Source organism: Parus major, chromosome 2, assembly GCF_001522545.3.
Source record: "Parus major isolate Abel chromosome 2, Parus_major1.1, whole genome shotgun sequence".
Taxonomy (NCBI): Eukaryota; Metazoa; Chordata; class Aves; order Passeriformes; family Paridae; genus Parus; species Parus major.
This window is the reverse complement of record NC_031769.1, coordinates 46,554,489-46,575,967: the sequence shown is the minus strand read 5'-3', so window position 1 is coordinate 46,575,967 and position 21,479 is coordinate 46,554,489. Positions and strand designations below refer to the sequence as shown.

The following is a 21,479-nucleotide window of genomic DNA, read 5'->3' as shown; positions in this document are numbered from 1 at the left end:
GGAACCTCAATTGACGTCATACTTTTTATGTTCTGATAATATCTGGAGGAAACAGTACACTGGATTAAGAAAACAAAAGCAAATTTTTAGTTAAAATTCTCCATGTGCTGTGTAAAAACAAGGCGGCTACAGCAGGGAACACACAGGGCAGCTCAGCATTTTACAAAACTCTTTTTGACTGCAGCTGAAATTGCACCAGCAGAGCAATGCTACTAAAAAAGAAATAACCCCCCCGTTTTTGCCTCATCTCCTACATCTGTAGGAATTTTACCCTGTAAAATTGTGCAACAGTAGTCACTGAATTTCCCCTGACACAAAAGCCGCTTCTAATCAATGGCAGGCATGTTAAGTTTCTTCTAGTAAAAGAATGCCACCTCCTCAGTATCACCCCAGTTGTGCTTCACTGATTCCTCATGTACAGTGTGAAAATTCTGTGTGATGGGAAGGGGCTGAATTTAGCAAGTATTACCCAGATACAGACATCTGGACTTTCCTCTGGATGAGGAAATCCAGGGAACCGATTCCACATCATGGAAGACAACTCCAGCCATTAGTACTGCTGAAGGAGGTGGGAAAAGTCAAAAAATGAGCACAGATTGTAGAGATTGCTTGCTTACAGAGCTAAGTTTTCTATTTAATGCAACAGTGTAAATATGAAGAAAGAGAAATAGCTCTTTAGATGCAGGGGGGACCTACCTGGAGGAGAAGGCTCCTCATTCTATCATCTCCAGCAGAAATTCCCAGTGGATGACCCAGTATGGTTAGGCCAGCAGACAGAAGAGGTCCCTTCCTGTATTGAGAAGGTACATGGCTGCCTGTCCTCATGTCCAGAGAATGCACTCTGTGCTTCAGAGGCACCAGGTGAAAGACTTTCAATATCTCTTGATTTGTGACCTCCAAAACTTCTCCAGTGAAGGTGAAAATCCCTACACAGACAGTGAAAGCCTACTGACAATTGTTTTGTTCTTTTCACTTTGTTTTCACTGACCTCTTGGACATAGTTCACATAAATCTAACATCATTGTTATAGGCAGACCTTAATAGTGAAACTTCTGTTACTTACACTGATTTTCTAGCTGCAAGTTATTGTCAACTTCAAGAACATCATCCCTAAACAAAATCAAAATTCTCACCCCAATTTCTACTGTCCTTCAGCCCACCTAGTGTGTTTCACAGCAGTCTAAGTAGATCTCTTCCAACTTCAGGCAAAACAATTATCTCTTTGCAGATGAATTACACACTTTACAAATTGCATATAAAAATAACATGATTTGTGTTTCCTAAATGAGAAGCCAACAAACTTCTCTGTCAAGTGGACAGTCCTTTGTCATCTTGAGTAAAATGTATTATGTTTTAATACACAAATTACAAAAATAATGGGTTGCTGTTGCTTGTTCACAAAGCAGGCTTACCTTTTAAAAAGCTGTCAGGGGATTATTAAACTATACAAATTATTTCACTTTCCTCTATAACCCACCTCTGAAGGAGCAATGAGCTCAAGAGCCCCTCGTAACTCCTGAAAAATGCAGGAGGAAATGCTTAGAATACTAAGAATATTTTTATTTTTCTTGTAAGATGTATAACTCTTACATGTGCAGGAGCACAACTTACTGGCATCAAGCACCAATGAGAACAATTGCTTTGGTGCACATGCTTCCCTATGGAAAAGGGCTACGGATTTAAATGCTAAAACAGTAACCAATGTGAAATGTCACCTGGCTAGGCAGTTCAACCTAATTACTTACACAGATTTATTTTTAAGCTATAAAAACAGCGTGTTCCTTGGGAGAATTATTTTTTCCCCTACCCCAAATAAATACAATTAACATTTGCCAAGTAGAATTCTTCTTCTGCAATTAAGGACTTGCCGAAATTAGATAAAGTACTCAAAAACACACTGGGGCAAGAGTGTCACTGGGAGTGTCTCCCAGAGCCGTGCTTCTGGAAGAGATGTTCCATGCAGGGCTCGGCACCGACAAGCCTGCGTGCCTGGGATACCTCTTTCTAAAGCCTGAGCGGCCTTGAACCCTTGTGGGGACGAGGCTGGCACGGCTGGGAGCCCTCCCAATGGCATCTTGCCATCTGTGCTCTTCCCTGCCCTCAGCAAACACCAGCAGTACTTCTGAAAGGAAGGCATGGAAGTAACGCAGCCCCACAGCAGCAGGGCCAGCTCAGCAAGAGGGCAGGGGAGGCAAACACATCGATTTGAAGGCTCAAGGTAGGACAAAATACAGGTAAGCATGGGCTTGGTTTTAAGCTGCCTGCATGATTACTCACGTGGAGCCTGTGCTGGAATGGATCTGATGGGCTATGGCCAAAACAAACACAAACAAACCCACCTCTGACCCAGAATTTTCTCCAGGTTAAGGCTCTTGTTCTTTTTAAGTGACCTGGTTCACGGAAATAAATTATTATTTTCCCATTCCTCCTAACAAGAAGCATGGTGCTGATGTTCAGCTCCACAAGCACCCTGTCTGTGGTCCTTACAGGAACCTGTGGCATCCCATAAAAAAAAAAACAACAGCTCATGAGCAGCATCCAAGGGTTATCCCAATCCAGGACAGGCTGTAATTAAACCCTGCCAATCAACCCTCCTGTTTTGGCAACGCCAGGCATAAATGCCACCAAGTGCAGTAGATCTTTGGCTTAAAGGGCCATTTTGGCCCAATTTGCCAAAACATTGGGGTTTAGGAAATTAAAGAAACAGTGTCTTTTCAGGACACAAATCTTCTCACAGCATGTCCAGTTCATTTTCAATAGCCAAGATACGAGAAACATTTAAAGATACTTAAGTACCTAAGACAGAACGGCACAAAATCCTTTTCCAGAAAGCAAGACCCCAATAGTTCAAGCAAGTTCTCCCAGTCTGTTCCAACAGTGTACTGGCTTCATGTGCCCCACCTCACAGGCTGCTAGCGTTATTCATGGCCAGAATAATTTTATGACATATAATATCATTTTATCTCGAGGCCCTGGTTCTCCAGAGACTAGCTGCACATGCTTAACTTCAGTGTGATTTCACAGAGCTAATCTGCAGCCCCCAAGCCTGTTCAGGGGGGCACTGCTGTTCAGCAGGGAGCTTCTGCTCACTCTGGGATTCCATGCAAGTGTCAAAAATATATAAGAACACTTTCAAAGCTGGACAGCAAATTTTAGGAACAAGAAAAATTCCGAAGTTGAAAACCATCTACGACAGACTGGAAAGCGTCCTACACAAAAAAGTTTCAAGTTATGTCCAGAGCTACTTTAAAGGAAACTTCCCTTCGAAAACCAAGAAAACCCACCTTAGAATAAATATTAAGATATTATAATTTAATAATATTCTGTATTCCTGCAGTATAATGCTGATAAATAATTACTTAAGAATACAAAACTCAGCACAGTGTTCTCAAAACCTGACTCTGCAAGCAGGCTGGACAAGGAATTTTGTTCTATTCTGTGGGTTTCTTTCCCCTCCTGTACTTAAAAAATAAAGCAAATTTCTTTGAACTTACATAATTCAAGCCTGTTATTTTCCATAGGGCTAAACCGGCCTTTTTAAATTCTTTAAGCTTGGCATTGCATGAAAGCAGATATCAAATATTCAGAGCGCTCAATTTAGAAAGATCATTTCTCTGAGGCTGAGCCTTTCTGAAGAGCTTCCTGCAGCGCTCCAGACAATGCCTCAAACTGCCACTCCCACTAGGCTGAAGTCACTTAACCTTGCCAGGCCATGTTTTTGGCGGCATTGGGCCAAATGGAGGTGTGGGTCCATTGGAAAGGTGGGAAGTGTACAGGTGTGAGGAGCCACAAAATCTGACTGCTACAAACCATGAAAACTTGCTAATATCAACCTGTTTTGCACAATGAGTGCTTGAGAACCATATCCTGTTCAGGTGCAAAAAAACTGCAGTGTCTCCTGCATAGTCCTCCATTACTGCCCATTACCAAAATCTACCTCTTCATGTCAAAATCAGAGTTCACGAACACCAGAGAGGAGATGCCCCGTGTGAATTAACTGGGGTGTATGGAGGACCTCGGTGAAATGCATCTCTAGTCAGTGGCAAAGCACAAGGTTGAAGCACCCATTGCTGCTGTATTTCATTTTACTCATTATGTCTAGAGTACCCAGAAGGTGAAGCCTAAACACAGAACTGCAGGACCTCCTCCTTTACACACAGACAAGGATGTGTTCAAGCCAGGAGAAGAGTTGCTCCTTCCTCCCCAAGTCTTGCCACTCCACCTGTAGGTACAGAGGGGCTGCTTGGGTCAGGACCAGCTCAGTGCCCGCTCTAAGACAGCAATTTTTACAACAGGGCTCAGAATCCAGTTGTTTTCTTTGCATCCTAAAAAGTTTCCCGTGCTTCCTCAAAGCTGGCTCCTTGCTCTTGCAGGTGAAGTAGCGTAGAAAGTGAAGGGAAGCCACTGGTCCCAGTATGGGCACTGGGAGTCCATGGCACTGGTCATGCCAGGCCAGAAGAATCATAAAGTAGTAAGAAATTTGGTTCTTCATCCAGAAGAAACCATCATAGAACAATTTAGGTTGGAAGGGACCTTAAAAGATCATCTAGTTCCAACCCCCCTGCATGGGCAGGGACACCTGTTGACCAGACCAGGTAGCTCAGAGCCCCATCCAACCTGGCATTGAAGACTTCCAGGGATGAGGCATCCACAGGCTTGGGGAACCAGTTCAAGTGCCTTCTCACCCATACAGTAAAGAATTTCTTCTGTGTACCTGACCTGAGCCTGCTGTGCTTGCAATACCCTTGGGTGAAGGGCAACACTGTATTTTATTAGTTACTGCTTCTTGTTACGCATTGCTTACCCCAAACTTGCTGTAATATCAGAAAACACCGAAAGCACGTGGTCAGTTAGACAAAATATTGACCCTCTGCCTTCATGCACTATGTAGCTAGGAAGATGTCCTATTTTATGCAGCATGGTATTCCATGAAGTTAGGAAGCACAACTAACACAGCTTTAAGAGCTTAAACGCATTACAATAGTTGCGGTATATGCATTTTTTAATACCTTTTCCAATGCTTCTCTGTCAGCCAGCTCCTGCACAGCCAGAAGCTTGATACTGTAAGAAAGAACAGAGAGAAAAAGAGAATTAATCACTCCACTGCAAGCATTACAGAAATCAAAGAAACAGCAGAACTAAAGCTCTCATTTTATTTTCTCTCTTGACAAAAGAAATACAAGAAATGCTCATGATGTAACAAAATAGAGAAAGAGAGACAATGTCACTTTGTTTGCCTTGAATTAGACATCACAAGCTGATTTTTTGGTTTCCAAATTACAAGCATGTCTGAATTCGCCTTGCAGAGAAACTGCATCAGTCATTACTTTTGTAATATCCCAAATTAACACCAAAGGATCTTCTGAATGACAAACACAGAAAAATATTCTAGACATTTCCATCAGTTGTAGTCAACTTTGTTCCTCAGTGTCAATGGGTTTCTATGAGTCCCAAAAAGCCATTCCCAAGGATTTACGTTAAATATGAGGTGCAGTGATTAAGACAACCCAGCTCAAGAAATTTGAGGGAGACATGAGGGAAATGTGCACGACTGTTTAAAAATATGGTGGAAATACAATCCGCAACTATTGTTCTTGTAATGCCCTTTGCTAATCAATCCCAAATTTCTTCACCCACTGAATCTTTTCTAAGTTTACCTCTAGGAGCTAAATCCTGCACACTGAATTACATTCACTTCAAAAAGGTTATGGGAGCCACTCAAGCAGGATTCTAGCCCTGCACTGCAACTCCACAGGCTCACTTTCCTTATCCAGCCCTCAACCCTGTCACTTAATATATTATCCTTGGGCTCCAGAGGATAATTTCCTTTACCCAGGGATACAAAAACATTTGCATGGCAATAGAAGAATCAAATGATGCATATAAATATTGTTTAAATTACTCTCACCACCCTGCACACAGACACAGTAAAAAGCCAGTACAGTTAAAAGCTCATATTCAAGAAGGTGTGAATAGTCAACAAAGAAGTCTGCCAAAGGATATAATAGAAAAAGTTTTATTAACCTTTCAAAACCCCAGAGCAATATTGCATAATTCTTGAGCATCCACTGGCACCTTATATGCTAATTATGTACATCCATCCTGCGACAGCAGCTGGCAAAGCATAGTTCTAGTCCTGTCTTTCTATGGCTTTCCACTGCAGGTATTCACAGCCTAATCCCTAAACACCAATGTGCTTCCACTTTAATGGACTTGTAGCTTTCAGTGTCTTCAAGGTATCATAAAAAGCCTATATCCAATGAATTATAAAATAGCCACAGACAATACATTTCTAGTCTGCAGAGACTATTACTACTAAGACAAAGAGGGTGGAGATGGTTCAGAAAACAGTGGGATAATCAGGAGAATGAAAAAGGTATTCCATTAAAGCCCAACCACTATGGTGGCAGGGGACATGTGATTTGGTGTTACTGTTTGGTGCACACACACACACACTCAGCTGAACTGGAAGGCACTTAGGGAAAGTACAAAACCAATACAAGGTATTTTTAAACATCATTTTCCTTGTAATTCAGCCAGCTTACAAAATAAAGATGGGCTGGGCAGCAAGCAAGGAAGGCAGCTCCATTTAAAAAACACTGCAGTGCTATGTCCAATTCAGAAGGAGCCTCAGCTGATGCACTTTGGAGAAAAAGCTCCGCTGATGCACTTTGGAGAAAAAGCTCCAATAACCCATGCAGGAACAATGCAGCCACAGTCAAGACCTGTCTCTGAATTTAGGAGTCACCTGTTAATTTTGGATGACTCACCTCTGTTGCAGTGCACTTGAGAAGAACACTGAACAGGGGAGAGGGAGGTAGGCTAACACACACGTGGATGCATTCAGGGTGCTCACAGCCACCTGGGCTGCTGCAAAGGCAGCTTCAAGTCTGTGTGCACGTGGCTTGGGGGTATGCATATTACTTTTGTCATTTTCTTCCTGAAGCTAAGACTTTTTCACTACTTAATCAAATCAGTCAAGGCTGTGGATGCTTCTACCAATTGACTAATTTATTTCTAGAACGTTATTTGTGAGTTATCTGATGCTCAATAGCTGCAGAAGATGTAGACTGCCCCAAAACTAAGTAACAATTTCATCAAAAATCATCATCTCACTGTAAAAACCTACCTTCCTTCCCATTTACACCTGTAAAGTCCCACAAGAACTTTTTCTACTGGTATGGATTTATTTAAAACAAAGTATCCAGTCACACAGAAGCACATAATGAAGCAGGAATCTTTTTACTTCACTTCATATTATGGAGATGCTGTACTCTTGTTCAGAGGTGAAGAACCCATACAAAGGGTTTACATCTTGCAGAGATACTGCATATGCAGGTTCAGAATCGAATCTCAATTCAAAGTTGCTACATCATTTGCAGCAACATTGGTTTGATTCCTGGAGAGAAAAATACTTCCTCTGCTGTTACAAATTAAGAGATCAATGTTTGCCCAGTACTTTACTCTTTTCTCCTCAAGTGACACCTGAAAATACCTCAGGTATTCTTTCTTGGTCAAAAGGAATCTGCAAATGCAAGTTATCAGCCTTTACCCAACCAGCTGTAAGTTCGTTCTTTCCTTAAAGCACCATCACAGACGCTGTCCCTGTCCATTGGATTACAGCCCACTACTTGGACAATTACTCTTGATAACCAGTTATTTACTGCTATTTCTTCCAGCAGTTCCAAGCAACATTAGTATGTGTTACTTGATGCAATGCCGGCTTGGAAATGCAGCTTCTTTCAAGGCTGCTTCTTTAGTCGTTTGATGCTTCAAAAAGAAAGCAGGCTGCTTATTTAGGTGCTACATCAGCAATCTTACAACCACTGAGAGCAGCTCACAACTTCATTTGCTGTTTGTAGCTTTTTTGCTCACCCAGCACTTCAAAGTAGAAGAGAATAAAGTCAGTAACGGGTGGAGAGTGGGGAGGGGAGGAAGTTTCCAATTAAAAAAATCTCAAAAGAAATGCTAACAGAGTTACCAAAAGCCAATGCTGAAGCCCAAGTTCTTGCAGTCTATAACACTTAAGAACTCTGTTTATATATATATACATATCCTTGGCATTATTTTGTTCATCCTCACCTGTGTTGTGCAAACACTAACTCATGTATAAAGTCATAGAAAAATCATATTTCACAAAGAAACTTTATGGTTCCTGGAGAGCCTGCTCTAACCTACCAGCTTTAAAATATACTGGTTAAGAAAGTTGTCATATGAGTAGCTATAATAAAAATTGCTCTGCTTGAATCTGAAACTCTATTAAAAATACTCACTGACTGAATTACTTACATGATCTGTCTAAACAAAGCTACTGAAATTAATATCCTGGCACCCCAGGCACACTCAAAATACTTGAAAACACGCAGAATGAAGGACTCTCCTCCAGCACTGAAAATATGCAAACATGATGTGCTGTCAAGGAAACACATGACTCCCTCTTTTTTTGTCCATGGGTGACGCACAGCATTCTCCACTAAGGGAATTCCTTTTGGTTTCCAGAAGATTAGTCACAGTGCTGAGCAAATGCCTATAGCTACATTTGCCTATAGCACATTTCTACGCCTCAGGGTATCATTGCAATCCTTTCCTCAAAGACTTCCCACTCAAAAACAAGTAGCATTGGGTTTCTCTTTCTAATCCCACATACCCAGGAGTAATTTAAGTCTTTTTGGCAGTCTTTTGCAATGCTGCAAACTTGCAGATAGGTCCCTTGCTGGCTGGTGCATTGCTGTTCACCATGAGCCATCACGACTGCGTTTAATTTGCACTGAGCTTCACTTCCCAGCTTGAATTCACATTGCCCACAAAATCCTATCTGCTCTTGCAATGGGGAATGTTGGGGCTTTCTGAAGAAGTGCTACAGGGTCATCTGCCTGCAAACCAGTGAACCTATGGCTCTGCAGCAAGGCAGATGGGATAGACTGAGACTGCTCCACAAGGCAGATCCCAGATCCATCCATGCAGAATGAACCTCTGGTCTTCACCTAAGGAAGAGAAGCTGCTTCCTCCAAAATCTGCTTGAAGGGTGCTTTTGGGGTAGGGAGGTTTTTAGAATTACAGTCAGTTTCTGGACCACCCCTGCACAGAACCAGAACTGCAGCCATTACAGGTCACCTGGCTGCCACTATCAGGGCAGAGCATCAATGGGCACGGTGACCTACGTCTGCTGAGCTGAGCACAGTGTGGAGCTCAGGCTTCCATTCTGTGCAGAGCCGGGTAATTATGAGGAAAAGGGGAAGAGGAGAAAGTGAGGAAAAGGTGAAGCATTAAATTCAGCAGAGACTCACTGAAGTGTTTAAACGAACACTTGGCCTCACAACGGTGGCCTAGAAAAGCTCAAATACATACCTTTGCTTGAGGCCTGAGTTTTTCCAAAAGCCTCATGCTTTCTATCAGCCAGTGCATAAGCCTAAAGTTAACAACATTGAGAAATGCTATTTGACTTCTCTGGCTTTTCTGTCACCTTCTTCAGCATAAAGCTGCACCAAATCCTGCTTCAGCTAGACTCATGGACATTATTATAAATAGCCCGTGCAAAAACCGCTCAATCCCAAACCATTTCGAGCAACATTAAATAGTTCCTTTCTCCCTTCCTTTTAGTCCACAAACTCTTCCTCTTTGCACTTGAGATAAGATTCCACAAATATATTATGGCCCACAGTGAAGTTTTATGAAACACATATCTAAGAGTAGAGCATGAATGCACATAACTGAAGTGCTTGCTGACAGACACATGTGCGAGCTAGTTAACAAAAAGAACAGGAGAAAACCACCTGGGCCACCAAATTTGTGCACCAAAATTGTATTTGCAAACCTATCCAAACCAGCTTTACTCATTAATCTATTCTGCTCTAAGAGATGTGCATAAAACATGAGGGTTGGACTAAAAAGAGAAAAAAGAAAATGCAGCTGGAGCTGTGCTAATGGTACCTGGGAGGGAGCACTCCCCATCCCTCACCTTAGCCTCCAGTTCTGCTGCTGAACGGGCAGGCTCATCACCATTCACACCACAGCCCCTGTTTTTCCTTCAGCACTTGCCGGATGACAGGGTGAGTAACAGTAAGGATGGGGAAGCCACCCATGCGTGTCTGTGCTCCCTGTGAGGGCTGTGGTGGTCCCTGCTGCCCCAGCTGTCAACAGCCTGAGGTTAAGGGCTGTGATTAACTGTTTTCTAATTGTTTTAAGCATAGCCAGATGCTTAGAGAAATACATGGAGAGCAGGGAAAGGTAACAGCCCAAAAGTGACAAACACAGGAAAACACAAATCTTGTGGCTTAAACAAATGTGGGGGGAGGTGGTAGGGGTGGTGTGTATAGAGGGAGTGGGGGTGAGGTTTCTTTGCTGTTTGGCTGTTTGTTTTAAATACAGACCTGCTGCTGGAGTTGTTCCTTGCTGCTAATGCCTAATGGACCCAAGACTTTTCCTCCTGACCCTGCTCCTGTGATGATTACCTCGCACAAGGGTAGGTGAAAGAACAGCAGGCTCCCACAAACAGCACAGCACACTATGTTTAACATGGTGAGATGATGGGGGAGCAAGTCTGAGCACCTTGGGGCTGCAAAGGGATCTGTGCCACTCCTTTTTTGGGGCTACCCACACTGACCAGAGCAATGGGTCACTTAAGTGGGGCACCTTTACAGTGAAGGAGCAACATTTAAGACTTTCATCAATGCATGCACTGTAAAAAGCCATCTTATTTTTGTTGGCATATCCCATTTACAAAGTTGTCTTTCCTCCCCAAGACACTGTTCACTCACACCCCCATAAAAACAAAAGCAGGAGGAAGGAAAAGTGTGCTCAATGACTTTCAGCCTCGTACACTTCCTTCATCTACCCCTGTGAAGTCGGATGAGGAAAAAAAAACCCAGTTTCTCCTTTTCCAATAAAAGCATCTACATCTTCTCAATCACTCCTTAAATGGAAGGAAAAACTGTGTCCACTGCCACGTTGTAGTGGCTGCTTGAAGCCACCGGAGAGTTTCTGAAGTAGGCTGATGGGCTTGGATGGGAATACCATGCCATATTGCTCTGGGACTAACTGCCAGCTAATGACACAACAAAATATGTTGGAAGATTCTCAGGAAAAGAAAAATGCATCTACAGTAAGAAGAAATTATGATAAAATCAGGCAGCTGCATTTCCTACATATTAAATGTATTTGTATCTATCTCTACTAGAGATACACATAAAATAGATCATGTGCATGTTACATATAATTTTTGAAATATTCATATGTATATAAATATACACAACTATATATAGGTGAATTTATCTAGGGCTAATTTTTTCACAGATTCCTCACTGGGATGAAAGCAGATATTCTTCAATATCTAGTCATTCAATGCTGATTTGCCTGCAGCATGATCTGAAACCAAAAAGCAGATCAAGGCACCACAGCTGGAAAGGGAACCAGCAGTAAATGGAAGGAGCAGAGAAGCTGAAATCCATCAAGCAAATTGGCAATGTAGTGCAGGCCACACAAACACTCCCAGCCTGATGTTTGCATTCATGGATCCTATTACATTATGTGAGTGATTGAAGGATTTGTCATGGGGAGAAAGGAAACTGTAATGGAACTAGAATAGGGAAAGCATGAATTATGGATGGTTACTACTGGGAGCTGAAGGGGGAGAACAGCAGCATTACCAGGCAGGAGGCAATTGAAATAGTTCATTTCTTTCCTATTTCAGTGATTCCTTGGGTTCAGGGATGCTCTTTACTTGCTATTCTCTGCCCTAAACTTGCAGCAAAGCCATCACTTTTCAGGACCTATGAACTTTGCACTGAGGATCTGATTTATGTTCAGCTGATGCTGTGGTTTCAGTGCAGCTGTATCATTGCAAGAACAGAACAATGATTCATAACTTCTGAGTACTGTGTATTCCCAATGCACGAGAGAAAAACCAAAAAGGCTGAAAGAACAGCAAACTTTTTCCTAGAATTCTGGAAGGGAATAAAACCCACTCACAATGACCCAAACCACAACCAACTGCAAAAAACCTGTGAATGCCCATGTATAATAAGACCTGGGAGCCTGCTTGACCAGGTCCTTGGAAACACCACCCAAACCATGGTAATTTCCAAATGGATGAAATCCATGCTGCTGTGCATACAGACTTTCTCTACATCAGTAAGCAGAACAGGTCACACTCAGCAAAATTAAGAGGGGAGCTGCACAAAACTTGGAGAATCTCTGTGAGGCTAAAGGAACATCACCCTTATCCATCTACCCAGAAAAGGTGTCACCTGAGCTGTGAGGCAGTGATGCTTTTTCAGGATGCTTGTGCAAATTCTGAGGGGTTCTATCATAGAGAGTGGGCTAGGAGCAACAGAGAAGGGTCCTTGTTACCTCTTTCTCCACACAGAGATCTTGTGCCTAATTCTTTCCGTTCTTCAGGTAAGGGGGAAGGAGACAGGACATCATTTCTACTTGTATAAAGTCTCTCTGAAGAGAAATTTTTACACTAGAGGAAGTCACAGAAGGGTCACTTTGGGTGAACGCAAGGCACACGTAAATATTGTCCTTTATTTCACCGTTAGGTTCATAAACCTGCATCTGAGGTACAGAGTACTGAAGACTCAAGCACTGTGCTAACCACACTTTCAGAAACACTTGACTAAGTTAGAAGCCATCCTATGACCTTTTCTCTTGATATCCTGTTGTTATTCTTCCTGTCCTTCTCCAGTTTGGTCTCTGCAAACTGGTGCAATGCCAAAAGAGTGGCAGCAGTTAGAAAAGTAAAAGTCAGGGAAGATTTCCAAGGTCCTCAGAAGAAATGCTAGTTATTAAGGGCTGGAATACATTGCACTTGATTGAACAGAATCAAAGCTGATTCCTGAGAGGCAAAGGTTAATTGAGAAAATGGCTCAAAAGGATCAATCTGTTCTAATCCCTTATTTGTTGATTTTTTTTTATTATTTTTTTTTTAATTTTAACAGAGAGTTTAAAATAGACCAAGCAGCTGAAAATATGTCCCAAATTCCCAAATGCATGAGATGAAACCACAAAAGGCCTGGGACTGCCAGGAACATAATGACTACACAATAGTAGCCTAATGAATAAAGAAACAGTAAATCAAATACCTATATTAAATTATACTAAACACAGAAATCTTGTCCACACATAAATACTAACAGAGACCAGGTACATGCAGTGGCAATGCAGCCAAGCTCCCAAAATCGTTCAAAACTCGGAGTGACAGTCCAGCAGGCAGGCTTTGTCACCACTTCCACCTCCACCTTCACTGATTGCTCCTGTGACAAACATTTTGCTACATGATAATTCAGGCAACAGAAGAGAGTACTACTGCAAGCAGCATGTGTGTGTGTATGTGCCTTATATTTATGCACAAAAAAAAAAAATCACACCAGTTGTTGCAACTCACTTCTGACAGACAGCAAACCAAAATCAGTTGACTGCATTAAAAAAATGGGGAGGAGTCAGATTTCAGTTTAATTCATATAATGATAAAATGTACTTTTCCTTCTCAGTATTTCTTATTCTCTTTAGCTAAGAGCAATAATGTCTTCATCCAAACCAGTTCACCTTATGCTCAATTGTTTTGAAGTTGGGCAAAATCCTCCGTATAATGTCCACAGTCACAGGATTTTAATTTTTTCAAAAGATGCCTGTTTCCTTATAATTCTTCAGGAAGAGAAAGACTCACAGAGAATGCTGTGTCTGTGGCAGCATTGATTTCTTCTGAGTCATTAAAACTGGACATGAACAGCTCATTTAACTTGCACTGAATTATTCAAATCTGTCCAATAAGGGAGGAGACCAACACTGAAAACAAAAATTTAGAAGGTCATAAAAATCAAAGGTGACTTAGAGCTTCCAAATATAGGCATTATGTTATAGTGTATGCCGTCTCTGGCGTTTGGCTCTTTTTCTGGATTTTCTGAATCATTCCCTGCTGGGGTAGAGAGTCCTAGTTCCAGAAACAGCACCTTCTCCCACCCAATCCTGCCCTACTGCAGCAGTGGAAAAACTGAGTAGTCTCTAGTCAGATAAATGGATATGCTTGGGAAAGGGCACACCACCACACTACTCTTCTGCCATGAATTACAAAGCTTCCAGCAAAATCATGAGGCCCTGGGAGGAAAAGTGGTTAACAGGGACTCTACTTTAAAAATATACCTCTATGTCCCTGCAAAATGTGACTTGAGACAGCCTGCTTCCCTTTCTCCTTTAGGTACATGAACCATATGCTATCAAGCTCTTATGTGAAAGCTCATCATGGCCCCTTGTTCAGCCTCAGAAACTGAAGGCAGTATTACTTTGCCATACATGCACAGCCTTGTCTCAGACAAATGAGTTTACACAGTTAAAATCATTACAGAGGGACACAGGGAAAAGTCCGTTTGTTTTGCAAAATACTTGCTCAAGAGCAATGCTGCAGCTTTATGGTAGTACAACCACCATCAGCTGGTGACATCTGAGTGCCACTAAGATTTAGCCTGGTGCTGTGCAAAGAGTATTGAAGCAGGCCGAATCTGGATACGAGCTCTGCAGTTTTTTACAGCACACTCTTAAGAAAGAGACTGACCCTCAAGAACTGGCTCCTGCTTCAAAGAGGCTGGCGAAGTGCCACAGCCATTGTGCATTTCACATGCGCATCTTTTGCAGAAGACTTCATGCCAAACTGGAATTGTTTAAGTGGTGGAAGACGCTAAACACTGGGCATTAAAACAGAGGAATGTGCACAAAAAATGCTCAAAGACTCTACAAAATTACTGAGGAGAGGCACTGTGACAAGGGAAAAGGAGCACTACAGAAACCAAGAGCAGTGCTTTGGTCAAGTGCACTTTCCTCCATGGCTCTTTCACAAGCAGTTTATGTTGTCTTACAAATTCAAGGACATTTAGACAAAAAGGTTAAAATGAAGTGCATCATTATAACAGGTGGGAAACAAAGCAGAAACTGTACTAGCAGACAGCCTGTATGTTTTAAGGACTTCCCATTCTGTGGCCAAAAGCCAGCCCACCCGTATTCCAAAGTGGAGCTTGGGAAGCTGGTGACAAGACCTTGACACCAGTGCTCTGCAAGGGCAAGGGGCAGGCATCCAAAGACGTTTTCAAGATTGAGACCTTGTCACTGTGAGAAGGGGGAAAAGTGTGGGTTTAACAAGATAACGCTCATGCATTACTACTCCAACTCAAGTCTCCAGTGCAGGCCTAGCCTAACACTATTGAGTCTGCACGTCAACAGAGCAGAGTGTCAGTCAGCACAGCCATCTGCTGCTCCACACACAGGAACGGCGTCAGGACCCACCGCCAGCAACCGGGGTGCTCCCTTTACAGCATCTATCCCATATGGTGAAGGAAAGGTCACAATAGGTGAGAATTCCTCAGAACTGTCACTCAGCTGGCCCACTCAAAGGTTACTGAAAAACAGAACAACCCAAACTTTGAATGAATGTGAACATTCATCCTCCTGAAACAGAGGTCAATTGCACAGTCCAAAACAAAAAGTGAAGAAACGGAAAACTGTGAAAAGAAGCGGGCCAGAGGTAGCAAAGGCAGAAAACCCAAGTTCTGTATACCAGTGAAGATGACACTCCTCCATCTTGCATGCACCCAAGCCTTTAAATATCAGAAAAGCCACAAAAGACATTGCAGCCTTCTGTCAGTCTTCACTACTATTTACAAGTGGTGTTGATGTTAAGCCATAAAGAATTTTGTTTACACTGATGCTACACTCTTAGGTTGCCAGAAAACAAGTGAGCCAACACTGAGGCTGCATCTGCAAGAGCACACAGAAAGCACAAATTAGATAAGAAAACTACCTGTCAAATAAGGGTAAGAAGTCAAAAGCCTTCTTCCAAGAGCTAATTACAACAGTATCCTATCAGCTTAATCTACAACATCACATGATACTGCATTAAAAAAGAGAATTTAGCTATGGGGCATTTGAAGTGACATTTATATAACTTTAACCCAAATAACAGACCAGACAGTCTTTCTATCAGTGCAGTTGTTTTGTACTTCAGTAATGACTGAAGTGTGATGAGGGTTATGTGAAGTTTAAGCCTCCAGTTAGCCAAAAGCCACAACCACATATAGCCTTTGCTGTAAGTATCAGAGTAACACGGAAAGGTTTTGATTTAAACCTCCAGTGGATGCATCACATTGCTGTAACTAATCTGGGAGCAAATGTAATCCATCCTCAGTTCTCAAAGTCAGAAAAACTGGCTGAGTCGACACTCTCTCAGCCAACAGCTGTCCTCAAACCAGCCTCTGCTCAGTTTGCTGCAGAGATACACCAAGCAGAAGGGACAGACCACTCAAAAAGAAAGTATAAGCAACGTAAACATGCAGCCAAGCAGACTATGGCCTATTTTCACAGGCTGCTACCATTCACTTTTTCTACCGCATCTCAGAAAATTCCTTGAGATTGTGCATGGCAAAGAGAAGAATCCTCTACCAACCAAATAATCCTGTGTGCCTGTCTCTAGCAGTACTGCAGAACCACAAACATTGTTCAAAAGAAACCATTTGATGCAGCAGTGTCCTCAGCACGGGGCTATCAGGTCAGCTGTAGTCTTGAAAACCTCTAAAACACTGAGACACCATGACCTTGAGATAACATCTTCCAGTGCTGCACCAGCTTCTGAGTGAGGAAGCTTCTTTTACTGTCTGTTCTGAAGATCCCAAAACAACCACCTGCCTGCTTCTACTAAAGCAGGGAGTTATTTCACCTGCAGTGCCAGGCTATGGGCTTCAATTTGAGCTTCACAGGGCTTCATTAGCACAGATGAGTTTCTCTAGGATCTTTTGGATTCAAGGCCTACTGTCTGCTACAGTGGCCATTCCCTCAAATTACACACTTATATAGCATAACTATAACATTACTCATCATAAAAGATAATTATCCTGCATGGGAAATATCTACTGCCACAAAAGGTCTTTGTTGACAAAGGAAGAGGCTTATCTGACGAGATACAGGGGTCAAGTAATGTTTTCTTTTCCCCGCCCCAGCAGCAGCTTGTGCCAGATTCTTCAGAGACACACGGTAAGGAAGGCAAAGGGCTTCACCGCTTTCCCTGCTGCTCTCATCTCACATAACAGGATGCCACCACTGTCCATATATGTATCTCATTTGGTGGTTCCCAGGCTTTCTGGGCTGCAGCCTGCTGTCAAGATTGGAGCTGCCCTCCATAGCAGGTGACATGCTGTTGTGAAATAGTTGACCAAAAGATACACAAAAGGGATGTCTCACCAAGGACGAGACCACAGTCAAATCAGTCATACCTCAGGAATGAGGTAGGTGGAGAGCAACTAATCCTTTATTTGAGCTCCTGCCTAGGTCCTAAACTGTGTGGCATTTTCTGTCATGGGTTTATTAAAGTGCCATGTTAAAAGTTTCCTTGAAGAAAGCACAGCAGAAGGTTTTTCCCCTTGTTCTATAATGTGCTTAGCAAATAACACAGTTGAGTTACTTTACATTCATTTATCACAGCAGCCTCTTTGTTCTAGTAGCTTTTGACTTTGAGATCAGGACAAACTCCATCAGTTAAGGAACCGCATTAAAGTGATCTATTTCTCCTAGAGAAGAGGAAAAATCTTAAGTTTCTGTCATGGAAGTTATCACTCAGAGTTTTAAATTGTGGAACACTTCTATGTGGAATAGCAAGTTTCAAATCAAGAGTGTTATTTGTGTACACACATAGAAGCTTATATTGCCTGCAGTAATTGGCACTGTTACAAAAACAGATCTTTTGGTCAATGTCCACCAATGAAACACTGTGCACAGCAGCCTGCCTAGAAAATGCTTCCCTGCAGCAGAGGTCTGTGCACAGGAGCATGACAGCTCACAGTTTCTCCTTGGTCCTAAGGAAAAGCCATGTGCTGTGGAAGCTCAAGAGGAATGCCATCAAAGTGGAGCCCCCTGAAAGCTCGGGTGAATGGGCAGAACAAGCAACAAAGCCAGGACAACATGTCATTTCTAGAGCAATTCCTGCAATTTCAAGAGCATGAGTCATGACTTTATGGCAAGCAGAATCCCTGCATTTGTCAGACTGTTTAAAAAGTAAATAAACAAAAGCAAACAAATGAGAATTAGAGTCAATTCCAAGTGCCCAGATTTGATAAGGAATAGTACAGCAGAGCTGAGCAAAGCCAGGCAGAGCAGCATCATGCTGAAACACAACAGCACTGCCCAGGCACCCTGCTCCCAAGTGCCAGCACCATGACTACGCTGGCCACATCCACCCTCCTGGGGTGGCCATATGGCAGGGCTCTGTCTCCCTCAATGGGCAGCAGGATTGGCCAAATGCCAGAGGTGACCACCTGGAAAACCTCACCCCGTGCCCTGTTCCCACCACACAGCAACTCTCCTGCATGTGTAATTTAAAGTTCATGTCTTCATACTCCATTCCCTGTGGACTTCCACATTCTTTACAGAGGCAGCAAGTGGTGATGCCCCAAACAGCCAGGGTGTAGCCTGGCTGTCTCTTGCAGCTGCAGACAACATGGTGTGAGCAGCCACCACTCCTGCTCAGCAAGCTGTATTCAGCAGCTGTTAGGGTGAAGCCAATTTACTTGGCGGACAAGAAGCTCCCAGATTAACCTGGATCAGCTCTGGCTGCTGAGAAAGAGTAACAAGCAGCTAGCAGGAGATCTCAGGGACACGTGCTGCTTCTTCAGTGATCAGAACGTGCTTGAAGCCACAGAGAAAGGACAGCTCTCGTCCAGCATCGTGTCAGAGATGGAGGTGGGACAGACCCAGAGCAGCTACAGTTCCCAGCCACAGTCTACTCCACTTAAACCACCTCACGTTTCAGTTCGTCATTTAGACATTTTGCAGTGCAGGAATGCATACACGTTATAGCAGGGCTAATTATATAGTGTACAGGGCTCCTACTTCCGACTTAAGGACAGCATTAATGCATTATTCATTACTTCAGCATTTACTCTTTACTATTTGGATCATTCCTCTGATTTTTGTAGTAGCTCACCTTCCTCCTCTCCCCCGGTGCACACCCCCCACCCCACCCCCATTTAGTCAAATAGCTCCTAGCTATAATTTCGATTACAAACTGCAAGCCCTGGTTTTTGAAGGATTAATTATGGAGGTGGAGGCAGAGGAAAAACCTGGTGGATGATAAGTGGTAGTTTAGAAGCCCAGGACAGCAACAAGAAGTGTCAGAGTCTTCCCAGCAAGGCCCTGTTAAGCAACAGAAGTCCAAGGCTGTCTCTTTCTCAAAGGGCATCAAATAAATCCCCAAATACTGAACAGCTGCAGTTTAATCTTAAATGACCATATGCTATTTAAAAAATAAGCCAAAATAAACAAAAATTCAAACCAAAAGCAGGACACCTAAGAAATCACAAAGGCTGGGAGGATGGAAAGAGAAGGGCCATTAATTTTATTTTAAGGCTCTTAATAAACACTGATGCCTGAAAACTGTCACAACTGCTGCAGTGCACAGCCATCACACAGGTATGTAGCCAGTTACTATAGAAAGCTGTAGAAATTACTATTACATACATTGCATCTATGGAGGAATTCTATTTAACCAGCCTGCTAGCATCCACTAAGAAAAAAAGGAAAGATTTAAGGTCTAAAGAAAGGAGCACTTGTCATATCTGCTTTACCAGATACATAATAGTGGACAATAAACACAATTCTGCTGTGTCAGCCCTGTCACCAAAGGTTTTCCTTTAGAGAGAATACAGGTAAACTTAAAAGCAAAATCCCAAATCCGTCTAATTTTAAAAGACCTTGAGCTTGTTGGGGATTTAAAAAAAAAAATAAATCTTTTTAAAGCTCTTCAAAAAGCCATGGAAAGGAGATTTTGTTAAACACATGATTCTCAGCATCTTCTTATTTGTGCTACACAGTGTGTGTAGGGCAAAGATTTAAGGCGCTTTGCCTGTGAGTGGATGCAGCCTGCCACGAGCTGCAGCAGTGTGCATTGCCTGAACTGAAATAACCCTGCACAGGCAGGGATCCAGCCAGACATCTTAGGGGTTACTAGGATTCACACTGAAAGAGGAGAAACACTGACTCTCACTCTCTTTCACCAATAAAAATTAAAATTGCCAAAGGCAGACGTCTACACATGCTTAAATTCAGCTGGGTTGGGATTGCATTGCCACAGGATTGAGCAAGAGGAAGTTCTCTTATCTCCCTTGCTTAAGCAAAAACAGCATGTCTTTTTTGCTTTATAGAGAAAAGAGAAAAATAGCATACACACCACATAGCCTCTGTAAGGGGCTGTAAGGGAAAGAAGTTCCTGAAGTTATGCAAGTCCTAGCAGTGTAAGAAAGGTTAATAGCGTTTACCAGACTTTTAATAGGGCATAATTCTGGCACACCTGCACAGCATCAAAAAGGTGATTTAATTCCTTTTCCTGTTTATTGCTCCATGACTGAAGGCTCAGAAAGGAAAAGGGGTTTGGAGGCAGAAGCCATTTACCAATTCTCCTTTCCATTCATCTTAGTCAAGCATTCCAGTTTTTTGCAGATGTGCAGCACACAAGGGTACTGAAGCCTCCACACACATTACTCACTTCAGTGGGACTGATGTGGGTTTGCAGTCCAGGTGGCCAGGATACCCAGCAATAAGGATCCTGATGAAGGGGAGTCCATAGAACAGCAGCTTGGAAAGCCCAGTCCCTCATCAGGCTGGCTCCTCTCATGCACAATTCCAATCTGACACCTGGAGCTTCCCAAATCTTAATCTATAGCTGAACTGCCTGTGGTCCTTTAGAGGCTCAGCAGCTTCACTAGCTTAAGCAATAAAATACTAAGCAAATGCTAACCCTACTGTGGTGTACACATATAAACCAGTAAGGAAAATCACATCCGCTTCCCCAATGCCTGAAACACCAATATCCAGGAAAAGACTGGCCATGCCACAGATGATAAAAGAAAGCAGGTACAGCAGCATTCAGTCACTTCACTAAATAAAAAAGCTGAGTGCAAGATGGCAATTTTGGCATCTCAGTAAGGTCACCAGCAAAGCAGCACCATCCTTGGGGATAAGCATGAGGAAACTAAAAAGTGAGCCCTAATGGAGCAAAGAGGTAGGATGGGTCTCTGGGTGACACTATAGGTCATAGCCAACCTGTTACACACCCACAGGATGCTTAGCAAGGCAATGATGACAAGACTGGGTGGTCCCATTTGGACAGTGCCAGATGTACAAATGAACATGTAGTGACACAGAAGGATGAGGGAAGAAGCAGCACCCTTGGGGAAGAAAGGCTACAGAACTGGCAGTCATAGGAGAGCAACTTTTAGGAGAACATCAGAAGGAGATGACAACATTCGTAACAGATCTCATGACATAAGCACAGAGAAAAATGCTAAGGACATCTTTCTCAGAAGAGCAGGGTAGAAGAAGGGAGCAGAAAGAAGAATTTTAAATTGCCCCTCTCCTCTTCAGAGAAAAGCACAAATCATTCAGGCAAAAAAATGACACATTTTAGTAGTCAGTATGGGCAGAAAAAGAGGCTGACCTAACACTGGAAC

The 21,479-nt window shown here is 42.7% G+C and overlaps 1 protein-coding gene across 1 annotated transcript in view; it reads right to left on the bottom strand.

Annotated features, from left to right (window-relative positions):
* The window catches only part of EEPD1 (endonuclease/exonuclease/phosphatase family domain containing 1), a 63,482-nt gene that overhangs the window by 25,618 nt on the left and 16,385 nt on the right, over positions 1 to 21,479 (bottom strand). Inside the window, exon 2 of the mRNA XM_015619781.3 lies at positions 5,010 to 5,061. Coding sequence (XP_015475267.1) covers positions 5,010 to 5,061 — 52 coding nt within the window. The remainder of the gene's footprint in view (positions 1 to 5,009; positions 5,062 to 21,479) is intronic.